Source organism: Ochotona curzoniae, unplaced genomic scaffold (genome assembly GCF_017591425.1).
Source record: "Ochotona curzoniae isolate NIBS_2020 unplaced genomic scaffold, NIBS_Ocur_1.0 scaffold_2453, whole genome shotgun sequence".
NCBI classification, from domain to species: domain Eukaryota; kingdom Metazoa; phylum Chordata; class Mammalia; order Lagomorpha; family Ochotonidae; genus Ochotona; species Ochotona curzoniae.
In genome coordinates this window covers 33,134,564-33,157,522 of record NW_024467094.1, presented here as the reverse complement: position 1 = coordinate 33,157,522, position 22,959 = coordinate 33,134,564, and the positions used below count along the sequence as shown (strand labels likewise).

Here is a 22,959-nt window from a genome sequence, read left to right as displayed (position 1 = left end):
TATAGAGTTCATATATTTGTTCAGCTTTCCCCAATGAGAACAACTTAAATTATAGAATATAAAACTTCAGCAGTAAACAGTAAACAGTATGAATACTGAGAAATAACATCACAAAAACAAACAAACAAACAAGAAAACCAAATAAAACAATAAAAAAAACACCCAAAAGCCTCCTGGAGGCTGGCACTGTGGGCTGGCAGTGGAGGCCGCCTTCTGCAATGCCACATCGAAGTGCTGGCTGCTCAGCTCTCCATTGATGTGGCTGCAGAAGCACCGGATGGGCCCAGGGCCATAACCAGGACAGCCTGCCCTTCTTTCCCGTGTGTGGTACACAGTATGGTGAAAGCCATACTGCTGCCACCAAATCCTAAGCATTTTTTAAATGAAGCCCTGGATGACCAGGTCAGATAGCAGCATATAACTAAGTCCCGGGGAGGACAAGGCAACCTTTCATGGTTTCTGAAAGAATGACTGTAGCAGGGGATGTTGTAGCTAACTCTGGGTGTGTGCCTTCAGGTACGAGGCCACAACCTGTCAACACTCACCTCCTGCTGGCAGCTGAGCTCAGCGGCTTTGCCCGTGCACACCAAGCCCCGTTCAGTGGTATCAGGGCTCTCTGTAGAAGGGAAAGGGTCCACTATGATACTGCACCAGACCCGTGGTCCGAACTGCTGGCCTTTGTGAGAAAGACGCCAGTGGGAAGTGTACATTCCCTCTAGGGCTGGGGCAATGAATTCCACAGACACAACTCCGACATGGCCAGCCTTCAGGCAGGGAACTAAAACATCCTTGTTTTCTGCAGAGGCCAAAGTCAGGTTTCCCCACATGAACTTGAGCTGAAAAGAACCAGAGATGGTGGTCAGCTAAATGCTTGGTCAACTCCCTCCTCCCTCCTCTTCACATTCTGTGGGGGAAAAATACCTTTGTGTCTGTGCTCCACTTTACATTTCCTGTATTTTTCATCCTCCAGTGTTTAATAAACTTGGTTCCTGGCTGAAGGTGAGTTCCATCAGGCAGATTCTCATCCACAAAGGCTGCACTGAGTGTTGGCATCACAGGGGCACAGGGCTGCAAGGGGAGCCTGAACAGAAAGGCAGATGCTTGGTCACTTGCTATTGGATGTAAGGGTTTCTGAGTATCCCACCCCACGACTAGAGATGATTACCAACATAGCTGCTTTTCCTGGCAGCCCTGTTTCCCATCTAGCACCCTGCATGTGTCCTGGAAAAGCAGTTGAGGATGGCCCAAAGCCTTGGGACCCTGCACCCACGTGGGAGACCTGGAGGAAGTTCCTGGCTCCTGGCTTCAGATCGGTGCAGCACTGGCTGTTGTGGTCACTTGGGGAGTGAATCATTGGATGGAAGATATTTCTATGTCTCTTCTTCTCTCTGTATATCTGACTTAGTAGTGAAAATAAATCTTTAAAAAAATAATACTAATGACACTTAACTGCTTAAACCTCCACTGTAAATGCTGTCATCCCATTTGGGTGCTAGTTCATGTCCTAGCTGCTCCACTTCTCATCAGGCTCTCTGCTTCTGGCCTGGGAAAGCAGAATATGGTCTTTGCACCTGCATGGGAGACCTGGAAGAAGTTCCTGGCTTTAGTTTGGCTCAGCTCCACAACTGTGGCCATGTGGGAAGTGAACCAGAGGAAGGAAGTTCTTTGTCTTTCCTCCCTATAAATCTGCCTTAAACTTTATTCTTCAAAGATTTATTTTTTTTTTATCAGAAATTTGGATATACAGAGAGGAGGAGAGACAGGAAGTAAGTTCTTCCATCTAATGGTTCACTCCTTAAGCAGCCATAATGGCCAGAGCTGCACTGATCTAAAGCCAGGAGCTCAGACTTTCTTCCAGGACTCCCACACACAGGAGCAGGGTCCCAAGACTTTGCGCTGTCCTCGACTGTTTTCCCAGGCCACAAGCAGGGAGCTGCATAGGAAGCAGGGCGGCCGGGATATGAACTGCACCAATATAGGATCCTGGTGTGGTCAAGGCAAGGAATTTAGCCACTTGGCTACCACACTGGGCCCGGATTTACTTATTTTTATTGGAAAGGCAGATTTACAAAGATAAGGAGACAGGGAGAGAAAGATCTTCCATCCACTGGTTTTTCCTTAAGTGGCCATAACAGATGGAGTTAAGCTGACCCAAAGCCAAGGAGTCAGGAGCTTCTTCCAGGTCTCCCACACAGGGATAGGGTCCCAAGGCTTTGGGCTGTCCTCTAGTGCTTTCCCAGAACACATGCAGGGTGCTGGAATGGCAAGTGGAGAAGCAGGGAAACAAAATGATGCCGGAGCAGGCAAGGTAAGATTTAGCCACTGAGCCATTGTGCTAGGCCCAAAAAGAAAAAAAAAATAATAATATCAACAAAACAGAATGGATATATCCTAAGTGAAAAAGTCATTGTGAGGATAATTAAAAGGTTCCATAAATATAAAAAAATTAGAGAGTAAGATCCTCTTAAAACATTTGCTTGAGGGCTGGTTCTATGGTACAAAAAGTTAAACCACCTCTTGCAAGGCTGGCATCCTGGAGCAGAGCACTGGTTCCAGTTCAGGGTGCTCTGCTTCTGCTGCAGCCCCCCGTACCGTGCCTGGGAAGGAGTGGGAATGATGGCAAGTACTAAGGAGACCTGGAGTTCAAGACCCCCGGCTTTCGCCTGACCCAGCCCCGGCCACTGCAGCCACTTGGGCAGTGAACTAGTGAATGGGAAGATCTACCAATGTCTGCGCTGTCACTCTACTTTTCAAATAAATAAATCTTTATAAAGAAAACCTAAAAAATTCCTTTTGTATCAGATCCAGACTGCCTCCACTGAACAGCTGTTATAGCTAAGAAATTCTGAGCCTTACTGGATTTGCCTTTTTGAAGGATGCAACAAAGCCAGAGTCACACCACCCTTTAGTATAGCTGTGATCAGAGAACAGACTGTTTGACGGGAAGGGGGGGTTGGGTGTTAGTGGCTGCCAATAAACTAAGTCTATAGTTTTCGTAAACTGGACCTCAAGTCTTGGCACCCACCCCAGCCCTGGGCTTACATCAAGGGGTGAGACTGCAACAAGTTCTCAGGTCGGCCCAGAGGAGACTTGGGGCTTTGGAGTCCATGGATTGAGTTCCACAGATGAATCTTCCTGTGGAGTTTAAGCTGCTTTTTCAGTTCCTTGACTTCTGCTTTACGCTGTTTCTTCTCAGCTCGCAATCTTTGCTTTTCTGCTTTAAGGAAGTTCTTATCTACTTGTTTCTGAAGCCTGTAAGACAACAATTGAAATTCTCAAAAACAAATAAAAAAAAATCACAAATTTTGAAGTTATCTGGAGCCACCACCAGAGTCGGCTCCTATTTTAGCTTCATAATTCCTGTTACAGTTGTCATCTCTACTTCATTAGCTTTGGATAATGACCTTCGTTTTGAACATCCACTGAAGATGGGCAGAACTGAGAAGGCTAGCTGTAGTGCTGTGACACTACACATTGTCACCAGTGGCTTATGTCTCCAAGACCAACAGGCCAACCAGCAGCCTCGTCTCACCTGACTTGTTCCAGGGCGGCAGGAAGCCGAGGAGTAGAACACTTTGAGTGGGAGAGTGGTTCAGAGGAACTCACAACAGGTCTCCTCAACTTCAGCAGGACATGGTTAGTGTCATGGGCGTATGACCCTGCTTCACAGTCTTCGCAGATGTTATAGGACGGGCAGAGGCTGTGGGGAAGCAAAGGCCAGGGCAGAATGGCAGAGCAGGAAGTACCTGAGCGGGGAGCTATCAGACCAGAGTCCTCCACTGGCTTCATATCCCCTTGGTAGTAAGCCTAGGATGTCACCCAACCATGGCATGTTTCATTAATAAGGTTAGCAACACTTAACCTTGTACCTATTTCCAAGGGCGATCCAAAATATGAGAACATTTGGAACAAATGAGGAGTTACTCTTATTGACACAATTTAGTTTTCTGGAGTATGATGTTGCCTAGTTCTGTTAATACAAATGTGTAACTGAATACAAAAATCTGAACAGTTGCCCCTTAAATCACACAATGGCTTCTGTTTCCACTCCAGAGCTACTAGACCCAATGCTCCGAGGCAGAGCATGCACGTGGTCTCCCGCCACCTATCCAAGGGCCACAAAGGTCACTGTGGGAAGGTTTGCCAACACCCAGCTGGCCGCATGTCCCTGCTTACCTACACTGGTAGCGCACACCAATGATCCTTCTTTGGCAGTTACTGCAAGCCATATGCCAGCTGAACTGATTTTCTGGCAAAAATGGTGTTTCCTCTGAAACAGGTATTGAGACTTCTGACGAACAGGAAGTCAAGGAAGGGTTCTGAAGGACAAGCTTCTCATACAATCTCTGCTCAAGCTTCTCAACTGTTTCTTTAACCACTTGTTCTCTGAACTAGAAGGTAGAACAGAAAGTTGGGGACACAATAAAGTAACAGCTACTGAATGAGCACACAGAGATATAGCGGAAGAAGGCCTATCCCTCCCATACATAAACTGATTCAAAAAAGTGATCAAGAAGTAAGTTCTTCCCCTTACATATTCAGAACCCCATTCCCTTTCTCTCAGAGCCTTATCACAAAGGCTAAGTCCTTGCCTGGAGTGGCTCTAAGTTTGGAAGTAATCAACTGCCACTCTTCGCCTGCAACTGTGGCAGCAGCCACCTGGATGCTATCACACTCCAACTGTGCCAACTGTGCTGCTATAAAACCCAAACATGAGAGAACACTCACAGACTCCAGGTAGCTTGTGAACCAGTCTGGGGGCTTGTCTTCAGGCTGGTGGGCATCGCACGGAGCAAGCGGAAATGACTGTAAGAAAACACAATCTAAGATTTTGTAGATTCCTTTTTCCATTTAGAGTAACTGCCCTGAAGTATACTATTTTCAGGTGTCTCCTGTCAAGTTACACAAACTTATGGTTAAAAAAGGGTCACAGGGCCCGGCGTGGTGGCGCAAGTGGTTAAAGGTCCTCGCCTTGCACGCCCGGGATCCCATATGGGCGCCGGTTCTAATCCCGGCAGCCCTGCTTCCCTTCCAGCTCCCTGCCTGTGGCCTGGGAAAGCAGTTGAGGACGGCCCAAAGCCTTGGGACCCTGCACCCGCGTGGGAGACCCGGAAGAGGCTCCTGGCTTCGGATCGGCATAGTATCGGCCCGTTGCGCTCACTGGGGGAGTGAATCATCGGAAGGAAGAGCTTCCTCTCTGTCTCTCCTCTCTGTATATCCGCCTTTCCAATAAAAAAATAATAAAAATAAATCTTAAAACAAAACAACAACAACAAAAAAAGGGTCACAGTATGAGAGAATATAAAGCCAAAACAGCTTCTATGCTATCCTATTCTCTAGAGGTAAACCACTGTTATCCGACTTGAACATCGGGACAAGAACAGTCACAGTTACTCCTAAATCTTTAATGATGCGCACACTTAGATCAAAGACAGATGTAGAAATAGGAAACTGGGTAGAGATGTCCATCCCATTCTCACCTGTGCTGCAGGAGTCTCCGAGTTCTTCGTGTCTGATCCCAAGACTCTGAGCAGGGAAGGACGATGTGCAAGCGGCTTCTTTCCCGCCTGGGGAACTACTCGTTTTTCTGCCACGACTGGGAGGGAGGTTTCCTCCACAACATGGTATCCCTCGTGGACTTGCATTTGCAGTTGATTTCCCTGCTTCACCGCCATCTGAGAGTGTGGTGTGAAACAGAAATGCCCTGGGTGAGTCTGCTTCCAAACGTTTCAAAGAGAGAGACCCAGCAGAAGAGTGGGGAGAGTCAAGCTGGAATGTGATTTGCTTGCTTTATCACAGCAAACCACATAACATAAACAAACATGAATACCTAGTCTGCTGAGCTTTATTATTAAAGCCATGGAAGTAGATAATTAGCACAGCACTTTACTAGGTGAGTTTTTTTTTTTTAATATATTAATTGGGTTGCTATTTTCCTGTCTAATTTGTTCTTATATCAGACTCTATCGTCCAAAAAACTCATTCCCAGACTACCAGAACTGGAGAAACTAAAAAGTTATATCCTATAACTGTTTGCTTTTCCACTAAAAATAGGAAAGTAACTGTAAATGGTCAAGTTTTTTTTTTTGTTTGCTTTTCGGAAGAGCACCTTCCCATTCTGAGAAGACACTAGCATGCATCATTCATCACAGGCTCCCAATACCACATGTCACTGTACTTCCTGATTCCTCTTCATGGCTAATAAAATTCAGATTTAAATTTTATAGGGAACATTTAAAACATTACTTGGAAATGAGATAACCATTACCTTAAGTGCTTCTTCATACTCTCCTGAAAGAACAAAAATACACACTGTGATATTTCATCACCTCCATAGATCCTATTAAGTATAGTCAATCCTAAAGATCTAATGCACAGACTACAGTTAGTGCGTTACATTCACTACATTTGCTAAGATAGTGGATTAGAGCTACTCCTGCTCTAGGGGGCTAAAGGGGCAGTGGGAACTATTTAAGATAACATCTTGGGCCTGGAGTGAAAGCCTAGTGGCTAAAGCCCTTGCCTTGTATGCACCGGGATCCCATATGGGCACCAGTTCTAATCCTGGCAGTCCCACTTCCTATCCACCTCCCTGTTTGTGGCCTGGGAAAGCAGTCGAGGACGGCCCAAAGCCTTGGGACCCTATGCCCGTGTGGGAGATGCAGAAGAGGCTCTGGACTCCTGGGTTTGGACTGGCTCAGCTCTAGGCTGTTGCGGCTGCTTGGGGAGCAAATTATTGGATGGAAGATCTTCCTTTCTGTCCTCCCCTCTACATACCTGATTTTACATAAATCTTAAAAAAAAAAATTTCTTAGCCTGAAGTTAGTGCTATTGCACACTGGGTTGGCCTGCCACTGGTGATACACACCCCATATCCAAGTGGTGGTTCAAGTCCCAGTGCTGTGGTTCCCACGAGCTTCCTGCCAATATACCTGCTAATGCAGTATTTGTGTTCCTGTTACCCTCGTGGGAGACCCAGATGGCAACCAGATGGTAACAAAACAGAAGATATCTTCCTGTTTTGAATAAATCAACATTTTTAAAAGACTTCAAAGGCAGAGCAATAAATATGTCTACTGGTTCACTCCCAAAATGACTGCAACACTTGGGGCAGGGCCAGGCGGAACCTGGAAGCCAGAAGTTTTTTCCTGGGTCTTCCAAGTGGGTAGCAGGTACCCAAACACTTGGGTCATCTTGTATTGCTTTTTTCAGCCATTAGCAGGAAGCTAGATCAGAAACGGAGTGGCAAAGCTCAACTGGGTGCCAGTGTTACAGGCTGCAGGCAGTGGCTTTATCAGTTACACCACAATGCCAACCCCAAATGAAGAAATCTTAAAAAAATTTCTTAGTTTATCCTACAGTCCTTATATATAAACAGCTACTATCTTTTTGCTGTCAAACTCCCTTCATACCCCATGACAAAGAGAAGCTACCACAAATCAGTTTCCCCCAACTTAAATTCCTTTCTTCACACAGCGTGTTATGAAACTCAGAGCTCAAGGAATTTAGTGTCAATATTTGTATAAAACATAATCTTTATGCAAAAATGAACCCTAAGCTATGCATAACCAGTCATCTGGAACACTACCTGTTTATAAGCGAATATTAACATACACACATACCAAGTCAGAGATAAATATGTCTAACTGGGAGACATATTATTTTCTGAGAATTTACATAAAAGCCGAGCTTGGGGTTTATTCAAAGGAACTGCTCTAGCTATAAGCCTGCAATCCAGTAAAATTCTCATATGTAATTAAATGCCTATTAATGAATAATTAATGTAATATCAGTTTTCAGAATATCAAATTCTACTCTAAAATGAAAATTGCAATGAGGTTTGAGCATAATTGGAAATGCCCTGTTGAAGAGACTGAAGGTTTCCAGTAAAGGTGAGTATCTTCTCAGGGACACACCTTGACTGTTGATAGACACCTGTAAAAGGAAAGAAGCAACAATACATTATAAGCATCTTGTCAATCAAGTATACTGTCATTAGGACTCACTTCATAGGCTAGAGGCAAAATCTTAGGTCAGGGGAGTTCAGGTTTCCCAGTATGACCTACTAATCATGAACACCGTTTGTGACAATTGTTGCTTTACTTCTGTGTCTGCCTTTATTTCAGGTACATTAAGGAACACCATAACACAGTGGTGAGGGTAGTGGCTGAAGTAGTACCTTTCAAGCAGCTTTTGTGGGGCCAGTGCCATGGTGTAGTAAGCCGAGCAACCACCTGTGGTGCTACATGCATCCCATATGCGTGCCGGTTTGAGTCCCAGCTGCTCCACTTTGATCCAGTTCCCTGTTTATAGTCTGGAAAAGCAATGGAGCATGGCCCAAATGCCTGGGCCCCTGCACTCACATAGGAAACCAAGAAAACACCAATAATATAAAAGGTGGGCAGCCAGTGCTGTGACATAGCACCAGTTTAAGAGTTCCCTGCTTATGGCCTAGGAAAGCAGTGGAGGATAGCTCAAGCCCTTGGGCCCCTGCAACAATATGGGAGACCTAGAAGAAGCTCCTGGCTTTGGACTGGCTGAGCTCCAGCCACTGTGGCCATGTGGGGAGTGAACAGAGCACGGAAGATCTTCCTCTCTATCTTTCCTCCTCTCTGTATATCTACCTTTCAAATAAAACAAATATTTAATTTAAAAAAGCCCCAATGAATGTGAAAATAAAAAGCTTTTGTATCTCATAGGTAAAACAGATGCTCTTACTGTACCAGATACCTAATATCACTTTGCACTATAACACTTAAAGGTTATTCCTTATTAACAAATTAAGTGGCAGATTGTGGTACATCTGAAATTAAGATATTTACAAATTTAAAAAGATATCTCTAAGATATTCTGCAATATTGTTTTCCTATTTCCCAATTCTATTTCAAATCCTACAAGTCATTTCAGAATGTACAATTATCAATTATAGCACTCCTTATCCAAAATGCTTGGGTACAGAAGTGCTATGGATTTTGGTATATATACAGTGAGATTTCTTCAGGTATAAGACTGAAGCCTAAACACAAAAGTCCTTTATGCTTCATATATGCCTCATATACATGGCCCAAAGCTAAATTCCCACAGTTTCCATAGCACACCTACATTTTGACTGCAACCTGTCATGTGAATGTGGAATTGTCCAATGTGGCACCACAGCAGTGAGCAAAAAGTGTTGGGCTGGACAGCATTTCAGTTTTCAGATTTTTTTTTTTAAAGATTTATTTTATTTTCATTACAAAGTCAGATATACAGATTCACTCCCCAAGTAAGCGCAACGGCCGGTGTTGTGCCGATCCAAAGCCAGGAACCAGGAACCTCTTCTGGGTCTCTAGCACGGGTGCAGGGTCCCAAGGCTTTGGGCCGTCCTCGACTGCTTTTCCAGGCCACAAGCAGGGAGGTGGATGGGAAGTGGAGCTGCCAGGATTAGAACCGGTGCCCATATGGGATCCCGCTGCGTTCAAGGCGAGGACTTAAGCCGCTAGGCCATGATGCCAGGCTCAGTTTTCAGATTTTTGAGCAGGGATGTTCAACCTGCACTTCTTCCTTTCATGTGAGAGGCAGAGAACTCTCATTGAACTATCACTGCTGCTTCCAGGGTCTGCACTGGCTGGAGGGGGGAGTCAGGTATGTCTGCTGGGATTCTCAGTGGAAGCCCTTGGCTAAATGGTCTCTCTCCAACCTATACACTGAAGCTGCTGCATGCAGCAGCCACGACTCTGACCTCTTCCAGCTCTGCATTCTCCCAGAGAAGCAAGACCCCTATACTGAGCGGGCGCCAAAACATTTTTTTACCTCTTCATCTTCCTCATCCAGGTATTTTATCTGAATAGTGTTCAGGTCAAATGAAACTTTCACCTGTAAAGAAAATATATTATGTATGATTATGACATAAAACATTTCTAACAGAAATCTAGAAGTCATTAAAAAACAAAGATGGGCACATTTCAAAGACTTTATAGGGCTATAAAATACCAGTACTCAAAAGACATGTGCAAAAATATTTACGATTCTTAACATAGGGTTAATATGTGCAATACAGAGCATCAACAAAGCTGCTAATAAGATCAATAACCCAGGTAAAATGGTAAAAAAATGTACAGAAAATTCGCAGACGAGAAAAGCAGAACACCCAAAAAATATACAAAAGCATGTTCAACCTGGCTGGTAGTCAGAACAACACAAACTCAAGCAAATAAGTTCATTTTATCAGAATAATAAAAAGTTTTAAAGCCTGAACACACATATAAAAATATTCAACCTCTCCGGTCATTAAGAACAATGCATCTTAGAGCCATAAGATGCCATCTTACCGGAAGAGCTCACCAATTTTTAAAGCTAATTTAAAAAATTCAGAGATCATCATATATTGCAAGAGTTCCTACAACTGCCGCAATACACGGAACAGTATCTTTCACACTATAAAGGACATGCCTTATGACCTGCAATCTCATCGCTGGATAGGATAAAGTTTATCCTATACAACAATGCCTAAGTTACTTGAGGAGAGCAATATCTTTTGTAGTTTATTTTACAGTGGCAAAAAGAAACACAAAAAAATACTGGAAACAATCTGATAAACAAGGGTTTACTGCATCATGGCTCAATAACACCAATAATCCTGTGGACTGAAGTTTTAAGGGGATATTGATTTTTTTCTTTATATCTTCTTGGATTGCTGTTTCTTTAATGGGCTTTATTACTCTTTTGCAATTTAAGTTTTACAATTAAAAAAAAAATACATATCATTGGCTTATTAGAGAAACATATTTGTTTGACTTTCAGATCATTTGACAAATGAGAACCAACTTTCTCAGTAATCATCAATCTAAGATGGTACAAAGAGATATTTTCCAGAAGGAAGAGGACTAATCAGATCGTCTTTTAAGGCCTCTCCACCACTTCTTTTTAGTTACCATGACACATAACCAGGAAAAAGTAGGTTTTTACTAAGTCTCATTAGTTCCACAGTCACAAAAGAAGTAAAACATTCACCACTGTAAACTGAACAAAAATAAAAGGGTACAAAGGGCAAACCAAGAGGAAGAGCATTAGCAAAGAAGCACAGATGAACTGCTGTCTAAGCACCTATGGCATTTTTTCCTGCCGGGTCTGGGCTATCCAACCTCTGACCTGGCAGTACACGCAATGCTGGCTGTGGTGAGAGCTAGGCCTCACCCTTCCTCCTTCACAAGTAATAGCAAATCTGTGCTCAGGCACCAACATCCCCCTGGGGCCTGCCGGGAGAGGCACAATTCCTTACACTGTTCTAAAATTAATAGATTTTCCACATCCTAGCTTACTTTGAAAAAATTATGTGTTTCCTTTCTAAATTGTTCCAGAAGGAACTTGTTCCCTTTCTGGGAATACATCTCCTGGACAAATACTGAACTCTCCCAAAGTCATTCTCCCAAAGTCCTAGAAATGGCAAATATAAAGTCTTAACAGCCATGAAATAATACTGCTAAAAACAGCTAACTCTAGGAAAAATATGTATGCCTCAACCATTGAGAAACAAAACAAAGTTAAGACTCACCATAGCTTCCACATCAGCCCAAGTTGTATTTTCTGGATCAGAAACCAGAAAGCTCTGAGTTTCATTTTTAAAAGTCACATTTAGAGTAACTTGTGGTTCCATGCTGTGGTGCTGGAGTTGATGCAGAGGGTGGGGGACAGAAAGAAAACACATTAGAAAGGGCTCGGACGACTCTTGACAACATTTACTCAAGGAGTACTCGTGAGGACTTGAATACAGGGCACGCTTGGGCGACACACCAGCATACAAGAGAAATGTCCCTGCCCTAAAGGAATTTATGATCTAGTAGGTGGGTTAAGACAAATTTCAAATTTCATTGAGAAGTAGAAATCACTGCAAAAAATATAGACGTCATTGCTAAAACTATGCCATAAAGATTTTTGTCTTTCAACCTGGAATTTTTTTTTTGTAGATAATTTTTATTTTTTTCTATATATTTATTTTTACTGGAAAGGCAGATTCATAGGGAAAAGGAAAAACAAAGAGAAAGATCTTCTGTCCACTGGATCATTCCCCAAGTGGCCTCAATGGCTGGAGCTGAACTGATCTGACGCCAAGAGCCAGGAGCTTCTTCCGGGACTCCCAGGGTCCCAAAGCTTTGGGCTGTCCTCTACTACTTTTGCAGGCCACAAGCAGGGAGCTGGATGGGAAATGAAGCAGCTGCAATAAGAACTGGCACCCATATGGGATCCCAGTGAGTGAAAGGTGAGGACTTTAGTCACTAGGCTATGGCGCTGGATAATTTTTATTTTTTAACTTAAAACAAATTTCAATGTCCAATTTCTTTTACTCCTGCGGTTTTCTTTTGAGACAATCACCACTTCATGTAGTTTCATGACCAGACACATATGTACAATTTGTAAATACAGATATGCATAAATTCTTTTTTTGAAAAGGTGAAGAAATAACAGCAATACATTCAGGGAGAGTGGGCATAGAGGGGAAAGGTGGGAGAGAGATGTTTCTACATCCTCCTATATCCATGTAGAGAAAGGATACCTCACCCTCCAAGCCACAGAGATCTGTGCTTCAGCTGCAAAACTTACTCCTACAGTTAACTGGTACTTCCACACTAAACATAACTCCGCTAGGAATATTTATATTTGACCACATTCACCAGTCATTCAGCAACTATAAAATCCTGAAGGATTTTATGACACTTTATGACTGTTAATTAAAACAAAGAGTTACTAGTAGTAGTAGGAGATAAGAAGATGGATAAGGTAGACAAGGTGTCTGCCCTCACGGACAGGCATTGTATATTTTTCTTGAGGAAGTAGCTTTCGACAACAATGAATCCAAAAATTCAGTGGCCAAAACACTGGCCAAGAAACTACAAAGGGGTGGAAAGCGGTACCTTCCTCCATGTACTGTTTTTTTATAATCTGATGCTTGTTTTTTTCTGAATGGCAAATTTCAATCATGCTCCAAAGTGGAAAGTAATGAAATCACAACGCAGGGCTACCCTCATTTCATCTGCGCCTTTGGCACTCCCTTTCCCCTAATACTAGACTGACCATAATCAAGTAAAATTTTAACCAAATTACAATAATCCAACTTTTTTTAAAAAAAGGGCCATTTGTTATGTTATGCTTAAAGGGTTAATTTGCTATGGTAACTTTTAAATCTTTACACGAGTAAAGAGCATAACATAATAAATCCCTCCGTGCTCACTTCCACGATTACCAATGTAGAAACAGCCTTGTTACACATACACCTTCCCTGGTGGATTATCCTGACATTCATTCTTTCATCTGAAAAGGTACGAGCATGCCCTTCTAAATGATAAGAATAAACAAAACTATACACGACTCCTAAGAGGTTAATAATTCCTTAATAAAAAAATATCTACTCTGGCCTTTTTTTTTGAAATAAAGAATTTTATTTGCCAATGAGCTGTTACATGCTGAATTGGTTTGTTTTTCAATAGGAAAAAGTTTAAGTGGTTTAAAGCTAAATTTAAGTTACATGCCTGCAGACTTATAATCTGTAGCAACAAAGAGCCAGATTCTATTCTAGGAGCAGGAGATAAGAGATGGATGAGATTAAGGCCCCCAAGTTTCCAGTGTCAGAAGGGGAGGCAGCTTGAGCTATGAGCAAGTTAGGAGACCGATTCTCTGGTCTTTATGTAAAACACACCACACCTCAGCTCTCTTTTTTGCCTCACAATGTTATTGTGAGGATCAAGTAAAAATGTGTGTGCAAACTCTTCGCAAACATGTCTGAGTATAGAAATGACTACAGGTAAAGCTGCTGCATGCCTCACCAACACTAGCAGAGCCACTGCAGGCAGTGGGGGAGGAACCAGCGGACGGCAGCTCCATGTTTCTCTGTCAGACTTCAGAACCTTCAAAACAGTGTTTTTATTCACAGTATAATGTACCGCCCTTCGAAATCTCTGAATATCAGGATATATTTTTTTTAATTACTGCAAAGACAGCCACCTCCCCAAATTTTCCTTTGTTGTCTCTATAAATTCCCTGGGACCTTGGAAATGAAGTGAGAGACTGTCTGCCATGAGTGGACATTCCAGAACACATTCTCAGTTCCCAATGTCCAGAACCACATTCCCATACTTCCAAAAGTTTAGAAGAAAATCCATCTTCCTCCCCCTTGCTCAAATTACACCATTAGAAATTAGTTGTTGCTTTGGAGCGCATCCAGCTGCTCTACCACTGGGGAGCCAACAGGAAGTGGCAGATTCTGGTTTAGCTGGGCCACAGCCAGGTCTTCGTAAAGAGCTGCCTATCGCTCTCAGGCCGACATGTGAAAATTCTTCCAGCACGAGTATTAATCTTGAAACTTGGAAACAAACTATGGATTGTTCCAAGCGTCTTTACAGATTTCCCGCGAGCAGTGTCCAGTAGCTGCGGTCCGAGCCTTCCGCCTGCATAACTGGCATTATCAGCTCATGACACTGACTCACCTAAACTTGGCCCTAGTCAGCTTTTCCTCTATGTCAGTTTTTTTTTTTTCAATCTCACAACACAACACAACACAACAAAACAAAACAAAACAAAAAACTCCCTAATGAAGCCAAACTGGGGATGTGAGCTTTGATCGATCATTGTCAACAAGGTATCCGGGCTTTCAATAGTGTGGCCTGAAAACTTGGTGTGTGACCCAAAAGAAAGAACGGTGCGTTTCCAATAACCGAAGTTCCCTGAGATCTCTTTGAGGGAGGCGGCTCAAAAAGAAGAGGACGGGGTGAGGTGGCAGTGCAAGACTTCATTTTCCAGGGACTGCTTCCTAGCACTCCATGTCCCCAACACAGTGTCATCACCCCCGACAGGATTCTTGCCCTTTCCCTTTCCCAGGCCCTCTTCGTACTGGGCAATCACGGCCTGCCATCAGGCGTTCTGAGCCCCGGGCCCTCCATCCCTGCGGTCGTACCCGACCCTTCGCTCCCTCGGAACCCGAACGGCTCCTCTCATCTGGTTCCTGAGAAGATCGGCGGCCCCTGAACAAGGAAAAAGTCTCCCTTCTGTGCAGGGTGCCTCTCCTGAACTTGCCCAAGTCCTCTCAAGGCGACATGACCCCATCGCTAGGTAACCGCGGCCAGCTTGCTTACCAGCTTTCCGCCCCCGGGGGGCGCCTGCGGAGGCCGGTGCAAACACCGTCCGCTGCCACTTCTGTCGCGATCCCTGCGGGCGGAATCTAACATGGCGGACAGAGACAGGGCCTAGTCCCCTGTTTCTCTGAGTTTCCGACAACATGATTGGCTTTGGCCGCTTGTCCCTCAAAAGCCACCACCCCTCTGGATTGGTTGTGCTTGCGCAGGGGGGCGGGGCAGAAGCAACCTGAGCTTCACAACAATAACAAACACGGGGGTCGAGGGGCGGAAGCACGAGTGCGCAGACGCAGGCCCACAGGGCCCGAGTTCCCACAGGTCACTGACCTTACAGGTCGCGAGGCTGGGTGGGAATTGTAGTCTTCCTAGGCCTTGCAGGTTCTTCAGTCGCCGCTCTCAAGATATGTACACATAACATTCCAGTCCAGAGCTGTCGGCGTGCATAACTGTGCGGGGGTCCGAGAGATTCGTGCCCGTCTCCAGGGTAGGAAGCGTTTCTCCGTTAAGACTAGACTTCCCAAGTCACACCATGGCGAAGGCCTTTTGTTCCGCTAGGCATGCTGGAAGTCGTAGTTTCCTTTCCCCTTCTCCTACCAACAATCGTTTTATTTACCTAAACCGGACAGTTCCATGGCGGCAGGAAGGGTGAGGGAATAGGCTGCCTTTGGGCACTCTGGCGCTCATATTGAGGCCTCAGGCAGCCGATTTCAACCCTGGGGCAGCAATGTCTGTGACGTAGCAAGCCGCCTAACAGAAAACTCACGCCTTGGTCCCTCTCTAATTACGTCATTCGGGGCGGGAAGGGCCGGGCTTCTGCGGGGCTGGGCGGGACGCTCGGCTCCTTCCGCCCCGCCCTTCCGCCAACGTGTCCGGACTCTCGGCCTCTGAGAGGCTGGACGGCGGCGGGTTTCCGTGGCGACCGGAAAGCGCGGGAATTACAGATAAGTTGAAAGGGAGACTGCGCGTCCGGAGCTCTTTGGCGCTTTCTGTACCTACTACCGGCCAGGGGGAAGTTTCTCAGCTAACTAGGCCCTAGGGCCCTGCTAGCCCGGACTGCCCCCCCGGGAAATGAAGAGGAATCCAGGAGGGGTCCAGCTGACCACCGGACAGCAGGTGATCGCCTGAAGCAGCGCGAGCCGGGTGTTTCTCGGGCTGGAGGGGGCGGGGCGGAACCCCTCGGACTTTGTGAATCTGAGGTAAATCTGGGGGGAGAGAGACAGTTTGTGGGTCGGGAGGCGCGGGGCGCTGAGGAGAAGGAAAGGGCACCGCGTGTCTCGGGGCGGGGCGGGGGCCGATCCTGGTACTCGGATCTGCTGGTGCCTTGAGGACGGAGGGCACCTTGAGTTAGAAGGTGGGCTGGCAGGTGAGGGGCGGGTCCTTGAAGGAGAAGGGCCCGGAGTGTGTCTGGGAAAGCGGAGTTCAAAATCTGCGAGAACCCTCTGGAGTCAGATCCACAGGCATTTCTGAGAGGAGTGGAGGGGCGTCCGTAGTAATAGATGCTTCCGGCACGTTTGTTCTTGAGGAGTGGGAAATGTTCCCTGGTGTTGGTTTTGTTGTCCTTTCGGACAGTGGTTTTGGTTTTAAGCAAGAAAGTTAATAAATAAGACAGCCCGTTAACCGGAGGAAGCCGAGCTGGCAGCACCCAGCCCGTGAGAACCAGATGTGATTGGTGGAGAATTTTATCAAATGATTTAATTTCGCAAAGCATCTTGTAAACTTTTTTTTTTAAACAGAGGCTTTTCTTGTTAGTTCTATGGGTTGATGTAATTATAAAGTACTCTTAAATTTCTCATTAAAATGATGCTTGAAATTAATAACTTAAGAAAGGTCATTTATAGCTCCTTTAAAATTGTTTACTTATATGTGTGTTTTTGGTTTATGTGTTGATGGCCAATGGAGCAGAAAGAAATGGATTTATCTGGAGTTCATGTGGAAGAAGTACAAAATATCCTGAATGCTATGCAGAAAATCTTAGAGTGTCCCATCTGGTAAGTCAGCAGAAGAGTGTATTGAATTGGAATTATGGCCACTGCAGATGAGTAGAATTGAGTTTATGTAGTAGGGAGAATAAAATATAATGGATCTATTAAGATTAGACTGTTGAAATTACTGTTTTTCTAAACTAAAGATCTTTAAAAACATAAAAGAAAACATTCATCTTTTTTTCTTCACTTTGTCTCGTTGCCTGCTACCCCCAAACCTCCTTAACACACTCATCCTTTACCTTTCCTGACCTTGGGCTGTCTTGATTAGGGACAGGATTCTGGTCTGAATTAACTCTGGCCACAGTGGTAACTTGATATGGATGCAACTAATGAGGGCAAAACAAAGTCCCAAAGAATTGGTAGCCCTTAGTGGATCAGTCCTTTTTGCTGAAAGTAGCCCTGTACATTTAATTAAAGAAGAGGATTGCGACTCAATGTCTTCACAAAATCTTACCGTTTGAAAGAGCCTTTATCTAAGATGAAGAGGGGATTGGACGATTCAGGTTGGCCTTTCAAAAAAAATTGAAGTATAATTTGCATGAAGTGAAATGCAGAGGTCTTGGGGGCTGGCTGCACCCACATGGGAGACCCTGATGAGGCTCCAGGATTCAGCCTGGACCAGCCCTGCCTATTGCAGCCATTGGAGAGTGAACCAGTAAGTACAAGATGTCTCCGTTTCTCCCTTCCTGTCACTCTGCCTTTCAAATTTTTTTTTTTTAATGCAGGGCTCTTTTAAATTTATCAATTGTTTTTTATTGACTTATTTTTTTTAAAAGATTTATTTATTTGTTTGAAAGGCAGGATTACAGTCAGAGCTCTTCCATCCAGTTATTCACTCCCTAAATGGCTGCCATGGTTGGGGCTAGAGCATGCCAGAGCTAGGAGCCTGGTCTCCCATTTGGATGCAAGGGCCCAAGCATTGTCTCATCTTTCATTGCTTTCCCAGGCACAGTGAGGAGCTGGATCAGACAGATCAGAAGATACGGTACCAGCTCCCATTTGGGATACTGGCATTGCAGGTGGACATATAACTTGCTGTGCCACAATGCCGTGCCAAGAAATGCAGAGATCTTAAGTATGCGAGCCAGTGAGCTTCTTTTTTTCTTTAAATATTTATTATATTTTTATTAGAAAGATTTACAGAGAGAAGGAAAGGTCTTCTACCCACTGGTTCACTTCTCAAATGGCTGTAATGGCCAGAGCTGAGCTGATCCAAAGTTGGGAGCTTCCTTGGGATCTCCCACTTGGGTGCAGGGTCCCAAGGATTTGAGCTATCCTCCACTGCTTTCCCGGGCCATTAGCAGGGAGCTGGATGGGAAATGGAGCAGCCAGGACATGTATTAGCACCCGCATGGGATGCTGGAGTTTGTAGTTGGAGGAGTTGTAGTTGGTCTGTTGAGCATCCATACAGGCCTCACATCTTTAGTTGTTTTGTTGTTGTTGTCCTTGTTGCTTTTCTGTGCATTTAAAAGCACTACTCTGGGCCCAACACAATGGTTCAGTTAACTAACCTTCTCCCTTCAAGAGCTGGGATCCTTTTATGGGGTGCCAGTTCCTGTCCTGGCTGCTCCACATCCCATCCAGCTCCCTCCTGTGGCTTTTTCAGTGGACTGTGTCCCAAAGACCTGCATGCTTGGGAGACCCAAAGGAAACTCTTACCTTCAGATCAGCTCAACTTCAGCTATTGCAACCACTTAGGGAAAGAATCAGCAGATGAAAGATCTCCTCTTTCTTTGCCTTTCAAGTACATAATATCTTTTTTTTGAAAGGTGGATTTACAGAGAGATAGATCTTCTTGTATTTACTCTCCCAGTGGCTGCAGAGGCCAGTGCTGAGCTGACGCCAGAGCAGGAGCCAGGAGATTCTTCTGGGTCTCCCCCACATGCAGGGAATATGTATATTACACAGGAGTAGAACCTTGAGTTTGTTTTAGTTACTTCTGTGTTCTGAGTAGACGGAATTTTTACCTGGGGCATGGCAGCCGTTCTTGAAAATTCAGTTGAATGAATTGAGTATAATCAACTACATTGGTTCTTTGATAGTTAAATTAATTTTTCTTTTTTTAATTATTTTATTTTGATTAGGGCACAAAGGCTCAAGGGTTACAGGAAAGTGTGTAAGACCATTGTTTCCACACTAATGTCATTTTTTTTTTTTGTATCTGAGGTAAGGGGAGAAACAATGGGAGAAGCCCCACCCAGCTTCCCACCCATCTCAGGTCCCTGATGCGGGGCATTGTCGCTGTCCTGAAGTGATGGACTTGGTGCACGGAGCTGATAATAACACGCTTGGACCCTGACTGATGGTCAAAGCCAAAGTTTATTAGTGGCATCAGACTTTATACACTGAGGGTCATATGGGGATAAGGGAGGAAGTATTGAGCTCATCAACAAAACCCAGTAACAGTTTCTGTTTTTCTTTAGAACTCCTTTTGTCTTGTATATTCCACCACGTGTTCTCACACACATACTGTCCATCCAACTGTTCTTATACAAATGCTATCGAATCAGGTATACAAAAGGTAGCCACTTCGTTGTTCTCATGCAAATATTATCCAATCAACTGTAATCCTGTGCTCACTGACCTTCTAGGATCACAACGTCCTCCTACAGGGCATGCTCAGAGGGTCCTGCTCAAGCAGTTTTGGTAGTTCAACAGTTCTGAATTGCTGCCAATCTTGCCATCTGTGCACGATGAAATCTCTTCAGAATCCACTGACTGACATAGTCTCTTCATAATTTGGGTTCTGAGATCAGCAGGTCAGTTGGAGGGATCCCCAAAGAAATTTTATCTGAGGTGATCCCAGACCTGATTCTTGTGTGTGCTTGCCAGTAGAGGATCTGGCACAGTCCATTGCCCCAGTAAGCTTATGCACATGCTGGTCATTGCAATTGCTGGGTCAGTTCTGTTTCCAGCCCTGTCTTACACACAAACCAGCAGTGTTGCAGTCCAGCCTGATTCTGCCCATCACACACTTGACCCTCAGGCAAACCAGTGGGAGCTGCAGCCTAGTCAGGGTGACTCCCCATAACCCCAACCAGGCCTGCCCCCTACCCTGATTCCCATGCTTGCCACTATGTACCACAGACTTGTTCAGTCTGTCCCACATCCCATTTACCTCTCCTACATGTCAATGGGCATTGGAGTCTAGTTCAACCCAACCAGCCCTACTATCCAGTCCATACACATACTGGCAGGTGATGTTCTGTCTAGCCACCCCTGCCCCAGTCCTGGTTTTCATGCTTTCCAGTCGGAGTTGTAACCCAAGAGGGAGGTGTCCACTATTTCCCTACTAGGCCACTCCCATTCCCAGATTATGCACTCTGGAGTTTCTGGAGTTTAACTTGACAAATTTAGTCTCCAGTGCCAGCCTCTACCAGCTGATGCAGTGGCAAAGCCCAACCAACCCTCACTCACTCTAATTTATGATTGTACCAGTTGGAACAATCAGCTCAGCCTGGCTTTTCCCTGATCCAGCTCACATGAGGCCCACAGGTGTTGCAGCCCTGCCTGGTCTGGTCTGCCCCCCATCCCAACACACACTCTTCAGTGGGAGTAGCTGTCTAGCAGGGGAGCCCACATTTCCCCTGCCGGCTTTGCTCCCTCCCTCCCTGGTTCTCACGTGTGCTGTTTGGCCGCTGCCACATCTGGTACGGCTCACCTCACCTTGGCTTCCTGTAATGTGCACTGGTATGTGTTGCTACCAAACTTGGCTGGAACCACACTTTGTTCTGGTGCTCGGATTTGCCAGCAGGTGATGTGAACTGGTTTAGCCTGGTCTGCCCCCAACCTATGCCAAGTGTATGCCGGTGGGTATCTTTCTCTGGCCTGGTCTGGGTTGCTCCCTTTCATGGTTCTTGCACTCACCTGCAGGGACTGTGTCCCCACAGAGGAGTTTCCCAAGCTCCTCCATCAGAACCTCTCCCTGTGCCAGAACTTGTGCATACTGGTGTGTGCAAATGACAATGTCTAGGAGTGAATAAAATCCAAAACATAAATTGAAATGTTTTTCTAAATAAATGAGGGTCAGTTTAAATAAAGTTTTGTTTGTGTTTTATAGGCTTTGTTATTTCATATTTGGAATCAAGTTGCTAAGAATAAGGACAATGCAAATTTTGTTTTCAGAGAAAGCTCAAGATGTATAGATATCTTCCTTTCCCTTCAGCATTTATGATAAACAAAAGCAATAGCTAACAGATTTACAGCCTCATTTGAAACCACAGTCAGAGAAGTCGGAAACGACATTGTAGGGGGCAAAATTGCTTGTTAAAAAGCACAAAATTTACTCATGATAATTAAAAAGAATAATAAAAAAGTCCTCAAATGTGGCATTAGGACCCATTTATTTTTAATTTCTTTTTTTTAATTTTCTGGGCCTATTTATTTTACATTTCCATGGGATTCAGTCATAAAGATATAATGTTCTTTCTCATTCTGGCAGATTAAACCATCAATTAAAAAACTCCGGCACATAAAAATTAAAGATATTAGAATGAAAGTTAATGTTAAATTTTTATTTTCAGTCAGCAATTATGTTTTTGAGCTTCTGACAGTTCTTTCCTCTGCTGTGATAATTTCTAAACTAAAACTGTTTACACTGGTCATTGTCAAATTTAAACTGACTTATAAGGAACATTATAGGGTGAGAATCATACCTACTTCCCTAATTTATTTTTTCCAGCAGAGCCCAGGATAGCACAGTGTACAATTAAATCTCAAGTGGTACTATAGGACAATTTCTTAGTTTCTTTTAGGTGTATTGGATGAAAATATCTTCTGCTGACCTACTAAGTTTCTGTTGGCCATTATTTCTAATTGATTGTTCGCTGTTCAGCAGTGATGGACTTGGTGCACACGAAGTCTAATAACACGCATGGATACCAGCTGATGTTCAGTAGCCAAATTATGAGCATCAGATTTTTTTTTTTTTTAGATTTATTTATTTTTATTACAAAGCCAGATATACAGAGAGGAAGAGAGATGGAGAGGAAGATCTTCTGTCCGGTGATTCACTCCCCAAGTGACCGCAAGGGCCGGAGCTGAACTGATCTGAAGCCAAGAGCCCTAGAGACTCTTCCAGGTTTCCCACGCAGGAACAGTGCCCAAAGACTTTGGGCCGTCCTCGACTGCTTTCCCAGGCCATAAGCAGGGAGCTGGATGGGAAGTAGAGCTGCCAGGATTAGGACCGGTGTCCAAATTGGATCCCATTGCGTTCAGGGCTCTAACTTTAGCCACTGGGCCATGCCACCTGTCGGAGCATCAGATTTTTAAAAGAGGTTGTCACATATGCATCAGGATGGGGATTGAGGAATTAACATTTCAGTAGCATGAAGCAGTCTTCTAATATACAGTTTGATCCACTAACAGGATCCTTGCCTCCGTTTATTAATTCCTGTTCCCCTGCCTGGGGGAGGAAGTGTCCCTCTTAGATCTGTTATCTAAACCTGTGGGGACTAGGAAATTTCCTTTCTGTTCTTTTCCATATTAACTACTCCTGATAGCTGTGGTTCTTCACTGGCAAAGATTAATCCTTCCAAAAATTGGTATTTCTTTCTAATTTTTTGCATATAGCTGTATAAAATGTTTAATATTCAGAAGAATTGCTAAAATATGTATCCAGGTGGGTAGTAATTTTCAAGCCTAAACCAGCTTTTTTCCTGTTGCTTGCACAAGCTGGAAGTTCAATATGCAGATATGAAGTAGGTTTAAAATACTACTAGGTTGGAAAAGTGTTTAAAATATTTAAGTCACTTTTTTAGTAAACATTTACTGTCGTTCGAACCCAGAGGAGCAATGCTTTAATTTATTTCGTTTTCACTCCTATTCTGTCTTCAGGTTCTTCCTTCAGCCATCATTACCTTTTTATATAT

The 22,959-nt window shown here is 44.3% G+C and overlaps 2 protein-coding genes across 2 annotated transcripts in view; one reads left to right on the top strand and one right to left on the bottom strand.

The window, feature by feature from the left end:
- LOC121170481 (next to BRCA1 gene 1 protein-like) overlaps positions 1-15,203 on the bottom strand; it is a 28,094-nt gene extending 12,891 nt beyond the window's left edge. Inside the window, exons 1-12 of the mRNA XM_041001739.1 lie at positions 15,105-15,203; positions 11,534-11,644; positions 9,793-9,855; positions 7,917-7,935; positions 6,269-6,291; positions 5,481-5,675; positions 4,729-4,806; positions 4,177-4,391; positions 3,533-3,700; positions 3,043-3,252; positions 922-1,081; positions 546-836 (exon numbers count right to left, since the gene is read on the bottom strand). Coding sequence (XP_040857673.1) covers positions 546-836; positions 922-1,081; positions 3,043-3,252; positions 3,533-3,700; positions 4,177-4,391; positions 4,729-4,806; positions 5,481-5,675; positions 6,269-6,291; positions 7,917-7,935; positions 9,793-9,855; positions 11,534-11,644; positions 15,105-15,197 — 1,626 coding nt within the window. The 5' untranslated portion in view covers positions 15,198-15,203. The remainder of the gene's footprint in view (positions 1-545; positions 837-921; positions 1,082-3,042; positions 3,253-3,532; positions 3,701-4,176; positions 4,392-4,728; positions 4,807-5,480; positions 5,676-6,268; positions 6,292-7,916; positions 7,936-9,792; positions 9,856-11,533; positions 11,645-15,104) is intronic.
- A 1,784-nt stretch (positions 15,204-16,987) lies between these two features.
- The window catches only part of LOC121170387 (breast cancer type 1 susceptibility protein homolog), a 64,713-nt gene continuing 58,741 nt past the window's right edge, over positions 16,988-22,959 (top strand). The window contains exon 1 of the mRNA XM_041001527.1: positions 16,988-17,092. Within this exon, the coding sequence (XP_040857461.1) occupies positions 16,998-17,092 (95 nt within the window). The 5' untranslated portion in view covers positions 16,988-16,997. The remainder of the gene's footprint in view (positions 17,093-22,959) is intronic.